This window comes from Sander lucioperca, chromosome 14 (assembly GCF_008315115.2).
Source record: "Sander lucioperca isolate FBNREF2018 chromosome 14, SLUC_FBN_1.2, whole genome shotgun sequence".
Lineage (NCBI taxonomy): Eukaryota > Metazoa > Chordata > Actinopteri > Perciformes > Percidae > Sander > Sander lucioperca.
The window spans coordinates 19,801,629-19,809,679 of NC_050186.1; the positions used below are offsets into that span (position 1 = coordinate 19,801,629).

The following is an 8,051-nucleotide window of genomic DNA, read 5'->3' on the forward strand; positions in this document are numbered from 1 at the left end:
ATCTCTTATTATCCAGTTAGCTAGCTTGAGTGTCACAGACAATATGCTACGTTTTAAAAACCGGCTAACAACACTTCATACAACCACACAAAATGTAGGCAACATCTGCGATAAACAACACTCGGGTATAAACACTTTTGTTTTATTGTAGTATCAGAATTACTCATGCCAGTGGTTATATTTCCATGCTGTGGTGACTTTCAGTGTAGACAAAAGCTGGTTAGTTACTATCATCGCTCGCTTCCAAACTACTCAGCACATTCCTGACCATGATTGTTTTATGGTCTTCTGTCAGCAGCAAAGGTTCCCAAAGTTTTAAAGAATTAGGGAAGATTGCAGAAATAGCCAACTCAGATGTCCACTAAAATGCAGCAGGACTGTTGGACCAAACAGAGGCTGGTCTCTAACCAATACCTCTCATGACTGAACCTCTATTTCAGTGCATTACACCAGTGACCGATTAGCAGATACAAACCAACCATATTTTAATGCCCGTTAAAAATGATCCCCCTATTCTCATTTATCTGTACATTGCACCTAATGGGGACACAAGAGAGATCTAAACTCTATATGTAAAGACTTCATTGAGTCTGGGAACCACTTCGCCAGTGCACTATCCTCATTACCTGAGCTATTTTAACACCTAGACTCTCCCAACAGGCTTCTATTAAGGCCTTGCACAAAAAAATAAAACCTCCATGCCTGTGCTATCAAGCTGCTTTTACTTTGACTTTCAGAGAAGTACGAGTTGTTTTGTTTTTTACCGACATTGGATTATGTTTATAAAATGTGTGAGCTCTGCCTGGTGCTTGGAGTGTCAGTGTAAAGAGGCAGACATTGAAAAAGTTACCTCAAATTGTACACAGATAAACTATATACACATCATCCACAGACAGTAAAACTATCCTTAGTAACAGTGATGAGCATGATCAAAATATCCGATTTGCCCATTATGCGTTTGTTGCTGGGGAAAGTAAATTCTAGAATCAGCTTTTCTTTCTGTGTACACATTCCTTAAACACTAATAAATTAGAAGTAAATGGGAGCTATCATTCGTGTCACGTTTAGTAGTTTCAAACACAGCAAATGTCAACAACAAAAAAAGGAAGAAATAGGAGGAGAAGTTTGCGGTACGATAAAAAGGTGAAATCATTAAAAGTAAATTTTCTGTGGCAGGTTCATAATTTAAAGTAAAAAGAAAGTTTGGTGCAAGCTTGGTGGTGCTGTGCTGAGGTTGTATTCCTTGAAGCATAGGTGAGAGGTTCAGTTAGCTACACAGTTAACAGATTTTAGAGCGTTCAGCCTTGAACAGCTGGAGGTGGAGGAGGCCCTTGCAGTCCTTCAGTGTTTTTCTCGAGCCTTGTGTGTGCGTTTGTGTGGTCCAGTTTCGGATGAAAATTGTCTCTCATTGTTATTCCTTTCATGGTATTGTTCAGGTGGGTGGGAGGATGCGACATTGTGTTTGTGATGTTTCATGTGTCCAGTCCACAATCACTGTGGTGTTGCATCTCCATTGACTTCTACGCCGTGCTGCTGTAGCTGTGCTCGAAGCAGTGCATTATCATTCTTCAGTTCCTCAATCTAGAATAAGAAAAAGGAAGATAATTAGATAATGACAAATAAATAGAAAACAAGGTAGAAGGCTTTCAAGGTACAACGTCAGGGTGTGTCTGTGACTTGTGACAGTGGACACAAGTGGTAATTACAGGATACTGGCACATTGTATTTTCCTATATTACCCAAGATTCTTTGAGTTATACTGTGTTCATGTCATTTGAGATAGACAGTAGCAATGGGAAAGATTCATGTTTATTACCCCAACTGTAATTATAACTTGGATGTTGTCGCTATAAGCTGAAAACTGGTAACTCCTATATGAGTTAGTTGCTATAATGACATCGTTATTGGCATTATACTTTTAAAAGCAAACTAAAGACCAACCTTTTTAATCTGGATTTTAATTGAGCTTTATTTATTTATCTATCTATTTGGTGTATGTTGGTATACCAAGTTGTAGTTTTTATGCATTCCTTATCCTGCCTCTGGTGTTGCCTCACTGTAATATGATGAGATTTATGACAGCGTTTCCTCAGCCCCTGATTTTATTTTTAGTAAATACTGGTATTATTGAGCGTTTTATTAGTTACAAAGCCACTTATTGTTTTGTGTGGGTTCTGTAAAGCACTTTGTGTTACATTTCATATGTATGAAAAGTGCTATACAGAAAAAATATTTTATTATGCAGCTGGACTGACAGCAAGTAGAGCATCAAAAAAGAGGCTTTGAATGAGGTATGGCATATTTTACTCACGTTTTACTTTTGTGATAAAATAATTTAAATATTTTTGTGTGACGTATACTGACACGTAGCTCAAAAGTACGACATGACAAATTAAAAAGGCCAACCTTGTGTTGACAGGCCCTGCATCTTATATGTTTTGCTTCTATCACACAAAATAATAGGTTAGACATGTATATTCAATTTAGGCTGCGTGAAAGCAAGGAAAGACAGGTTGATATTGGAAGTTAACCTGTTGTCTAAGCAGCTCGTTGTCCATCTCCACTCGCTCCACCTCTTTGTAACTGTCCTGCAGTCGCTGGTTACTCTGACGCAGCTCTCGGATGTAGTCACAAGCTTTGGACAGGATGCCTCCTTTACTCTGAGAAAAACAGCCCACTGAGATGTTAAAAGACCAAATGGGTTCAATATGACTCATCACTTGCTTTATTGCTAATTCTTCCTTTTTACCGTTCAGTTTTTCCCTCCCATTGTCACTCACATAAATCTTTACCCAACTTTACTCCAGTGACCAAACCATTTCAGAGACCTTAAGCCAAACTTTTGGTTCCATGTGGAGCCATATCAGATTAATAAACTGAATAAGCAGCACATACCTAATACAAATACTACTTAAAGCTATAGTGCGTAGTTTGTCGCCCCCATGAGGAATTCTAAGAAATGACAACACTGTCGGTGCATCCACATGCCGCATACATTCTGTGAATGCGCACCACCCCCACCCCTCAGGCCAAATGTGGACCTTTCAGCAGTTTGACCTCAAAACACCTGGTCTTTAGAGCCAGATTTAATCTAATCGAAAAGACAGGTAGCTAACTGTCACTATTTTACTTTTGAAAATATATATGGCCGTTTAGAAAACATTGTTTTGAGGGCTGATTTCTGTACTGCACTCACCGCTCCAGTTCTGCTGTCTATGCTACAGTCAGGGATGATTTTTGAAAGTGTTACAATCCAGTTGTTAATCTTGTCTCTTCTTCTTCTTTCCACTGCAAAGAAAGAAAATAAACTTTTTTTGACTTCAACGATCATCTCTAACAAAGACAAAAATAAGACACACATAACACAAGTGACCACATACCTTCATTGTGCTGTGCTCTTCGCCGCTCATCTCTGGGAGCCCGTGGACCGTCCACCTTCCTGTAAAGACAGCAAAAACAAACAATTACATTATACATAAATTGTCCAATTTTCAATATTAACCAAATATGTAACACCTGAACTAGAATCCAGCTAACAAAAAAAAAAATCTTTAATGTCAAATGAATCCGAACAAATTCTTTGGCTTCCGTTATAATTTTTGGCTGGTTGACAAGGAGGGCCCAAACGCACCATTAATTGGTCTTAATTAGCCTTGGGGAAGAAGGCGCAGGCACAGCTGAACCTTCAGGTCCTCCGAGGGTCAAAGGTTTTGTGGGATTCAGCCACTGAATTAGGATGTATAATTTGCTAATAGCCTTATTTGTGCTAATGGGACTCAGTCCCAGGATACTGCTAGCCTAAAGCTGCCTGTTAGCTAAACCTGTCAACATATTATTCACAATACAAGGATGCTAATGATTGATTAGTGAGCCACCAAACGTCTGTCTCTACAACACATGATGGGGGCAGGGTGGGGGCGTATGTGAAAGTTCATCTCACCAGTCTGAACTGCCATGCTGCAACATCTCGCTTTCACCAAGGTCTCTGGGGATGGCAGGTAAGTAGGACAGAGTGTGGTTTTCAGATGTTGGATGTTTTAAGTGATGGATATTGATTTTTATTTTTTTGTATCTTCATTTGTACACACAATGACAAAACTAATCATTCCAGAAAGGGAAGGAAGAAGTAAAGAACAGCCGATCCACCGTGAAGTTACAGGAAAAAGGGGAGAAGAAGTCGGCCAAACACGTGGGGAGAGTTATGGTGATTTGGTAACTTCAGGGATGCAATAGTGTCTTGTTATACTCACGCAGTGTAGGTGTGTGTGCGCGGTGCGATGGTACGAGGAGCTGCTGTCTGTAGCACCTCAGGGGGGCTCATCATCACGTAAAACTGGCCTGGATTTCAAGAGACAAATGATGAAAAATAAAGTTCTCCTCAAGTGATGACTGAATTACACATTTTTGGAATGTGATCAGAGTTAAAGGACGGCAGGAAAATGGAAATAATGTAAGCCTAATGATGCACATACATTAGTTTTGTAAATCATCATCAGAATCCCATCCTGGAATATCTCTAAAAATGTTACTGATTCATCTAACAAAATCTGTTGACGCATATGTATTTCGTTCTATCCTGTCCCACACATTTTGCAAGACAAGGTGCTGTTTTCTCACCTCCTGCCTGTGCTATCGTTGGGTCGGCGGTGGCCTGCACGGACACGGCTGTTCCATCGCTGACGGTGGCGGCAGGGAAATAAGCAAAACGTGTCTCTCCTCCCACAGTCTCCCCGCCAGGACTGCCCCCGTTACTGAAAGGGTTCTGGATAACAGCCTGGCAAAAGGTGGAGTCGGTAAAACAGTAAATAACTAATATATAATTTATGGTAAGGCTGTGCATGTCTTTGCAAGTGTTCACATCCCACCACCCCAGTAATGATTATGATAAGGGTAGAGTAAGTAAAAAAAAAATTATTTCATGCTTACTATTTCATAGTTCTAGTTCTAGGCACAAAGGTGGAATAAGAACCAAAGCTGTGGTTCTTGTTATAAAGGGACTCACCAAAAAGTGCTCTACTCTATGTGTTGAAGTTACTACATGTTAACACATTTTTGCGAAGTTTAACACTGAGCTTTTCTTTGTTGCTTTGTCATTTTAGCAATGGATGTGCACACCATATGAATGCTACAAAAATCACATCTTTACACTTGCTTCAGTCTCACGGTACATTTCCTCACCTGTGCCACAGCCTGAGAAGCTCCGGCAAACGCTGCAGCGGAGACAACGCTGACAGCTCCAGTCCCATCAGCTGTTGCTTCTAACTGATCGTCTGTCACCTGAACCACACGGTACGTCACCTGGGGACACAGCACAGAGTAAAAGTTTACAAAAAAAGAAGTGATCACACTGGGGGTTCTTTGGAAGTTCTCTAAGTTTTACTCCACAACCTCAAATTAGTTGCTACAAAATTGCCTGGTGTGAACATTGTCAAGACTAATTTTTTTTTTTTCAACCTCCGTGTCATTCTAACATATTTACCAAGGGCCTTGCAATCAACCCTAACAGCACACTGAACTTCAACCCTTAAAGTGCTCATATTATGCTTTTTGGCTTTTTCCCTTTCCTTTATTTTGTAACATATCTTTTTTGTGTGTAACAGGTGTACAAAGTGAAAAAGCCCAAAGTCCACCCAAAAGGGACTTACCAGAAAACACTGTTCACAAACTGCTCCAAACAGCTCTATTGTAGTCCAGCCTTTACTTCTGTGACAAACGTGCGTCACTTTGTAACACACGTTATAATGCTCGCCTAGCTGCTAGCGTGGCACGCCCTCATACTCTGCTTCTGACTGGCTTGTAGTGCTGACCTAGCTACTGCGCATGTGTGACTCCCAACAAAGATGGGACAGAAGTGAGATGCCTCACTCTGTAGCTAAAACAGAGAGCTCAACACACAGGGTGAAAAGAGGAGCTGCAGAAATGTGCAGTACAACAAATATGTTGTTTTTTGAAAATTAAACCATGTAAACCTATCCTGGTACAACCTCTAAATACAATTATGAACCTGAAAATGAGCATAATATGAGCACTTTAAAGTAGCCGTTAGCTTAACCCCTCTGCCAAACAGCAATTGTCCAATCATAGCGAAGCATCTGTAACTTGGCATGGCAGGCATGTGGAGCGTTGGGTTTCTCTCAACCTGTTGAAGCGGTGTGAATGCTGCTTGTGCAGAAGAGAGGTTTTCCATGCTCACCTGTCCTCCACTGTTCTCTGTGCGGAACTGGTACTGCACATTGTCAGCGAACGCAGCCTGCGGGACGCCGGTGATGGTCACTGCAGTCTGCTCCTCCGCCCCCACCGTCTCTCCTGCAACACACAGGCCAACATGTTTCAAATCTGTGACTGTGCACCAAGGCAGACCTATAAAAAAAAACACATGTGAGTGGATGCATTTCTGCAGAGTATGGACTGCACTGAAGACATGTACACGTTTTGCTCAAAGTAGGATTTTTACAAGAATATTGGTTCAAGATCAAGTCTTAGACTCGTATATGTCTCAAAGCATCCAAAACCTAAATGTGCATCACATATTTTATTTTCAGAAAATAAGCAGATGATTTGTTTAGAATTAGAAGAAACAAGGCTCCCACCTTCCTGTAACTGCACCACCTCTTCAGTTTCCTGTTTGTCGTGACTACAACCAAAAAGAGAAAAACAGTGAGTCAATTATTTATCATAAATGTATATGTGGATCAAGCTGTCATAACCAGTTGTGGATGAAGCGCGCCCCCAGGTGGCCACACGAGGAGATGATGGTTAGACATAAATAAAGTGATACAGAACTGGCGTGCAGGCGTGACACGAATCATGTTTTCTGCAACTTCCAGAAGGAAAATTACAATTATTTGATAGTTAAAACTGAAGTCTAAGTGCTTTGATTAACTGCACAAGACAAGACACACTTTCCAAATAGCTATAATACTCTTAACACCGCCCTCCTGCTGTTCGATTTAAGCATTTTAATTCTTCAAGAGTTGCATCAGGGAGGGTAACGTTAACAGCACCGTGCAATTAAGTGTTACCCTGAAAATTAGACACAAGTTGCTGCAGTGCATTCGTCTTTCTTGTCTGATAAATAAAAATCATTGTGGTGTTACAGATTTGCAAAAATGACGCACAGTTTCTGCTGAAAATGACTTTATAAGAAGTGCAGAAACGCATCATCCTCGCAAGCTGCACACTGATACAACCAAAACCAAACAATGCACCCATATTAAAAGTATCTGGGCCATACAGGTTATTAACAGAGCATTGCGTTGTAAGGAGAAAAAGCTTTTAGGCCGTGTAGGGAGCCATGGCTGAGCAGGAAGTGGGCAGCAGCCTCTCACCTCGCCGAGCTGTCCAGACTCTGCTCCAGCATATCCATGAAGTTTTTGCGGGTGTAAAACGCTGCTATTCAACGACACTGATTTACGGAGATGGAAGCGCTGATCACGGGGACAAACACACGGGTCATGTGAGAAAGACAGTCCAGGACACGTGAGGCACCGACCGGGCAAGGAGCTAAAATGGAGGCCGCTGCCGAGCAGGAGGGAGTCGTCTGCGTCTGTGCGGAAAACAAAAAAAACACTCCGGGGTGTTTATGCAGCTTCACGGAGGCGGTGGTGCTCCGGTTGCGTGGTTAAGATCGTTAAAGTCTTTTAGATTATCTGATGGATGCACGGCGGAAAGATTATTTCCTTTTAAATCGTTCGTTGGAAATCTTTTTGTCCCTGGGTTTCCGTTTTGTTGCTCCGCGGGCGCACAGCTGCTGTTTATCCGCACAAAGCTGCGGCGACATGCGGCCAATAAGATACGGAGTGGACTAGTTTGTTCGTTTTAATATGTGATAAAATGTGTGGGTTTTTTTTCACTGCAAGTGTTGGCCTGGCTTTGTAAGAATTCAGATATAGTAACCCAGCATTCACGCGACTCCTCGAATGCAAATAGTTTTGGTGGTTAAATGGATTGTCGTGTTTTTCCTCTGTTTATTTCTGCACTAAAACTTGCATACCCAGCGATGATATGCCTTTTGTTTTGGACACAATCATATATATTTTCCATGGAATCCT

At 41.4% G+C, this 8,051-nt stretch overlaps 1 protein-coding gene across 3 annotated transcripts; it reads right to left on the reverse strand.

Annotated features, from left to right (window-relative positions):
- Positions 1-121: 121 nt before the first annotated feature.
- usf2 (upstream transcription factor 2, c-fos interacting) lies at positions 122-8,051 on the reverse strand. Of its 3 annotated transcripts, none has more exons than XM_031295755.2 (11): positions 7,329-8,047; positions 6,591-6,634; positions 6,194-6,360; positions 5,179-5,298; positions 4,618-4,774; positions 4,251-4,338; positions 3,941-3,985; positions 3,381-3,439; positions 3,197-3,288; positions 2,532-2,660; positions 122-1,581 (listed from the first exon to the last, which is right to left on the reverse strand). In XM_031295755.2, the coding sequence occupies exons 1-11, from the start codon at positions 7,364-7,366 to the stop codon at positions 1,492-1,494; spliced, it is 1,029 nt and encodes a 342-aa protein (XP_031151615.1). In that variant the 5' UTR covers positions 7,367-8,047; the 3' UTR covers positions 122-1,491. The 3 variants fall into 3 exon arrangements, with proteins under 3 accessions (XP_031151615.1, XP_031151617.1, XP_031151616.1); XM_031295757.2 differs by having other exon boundaries at positions 6,194-6,306; positions 7,329-8,039; XM_031295756.2 differs by lacking the exon at positions 3,941-3,985 and having other exon boundaries at positions 7,329-8,051.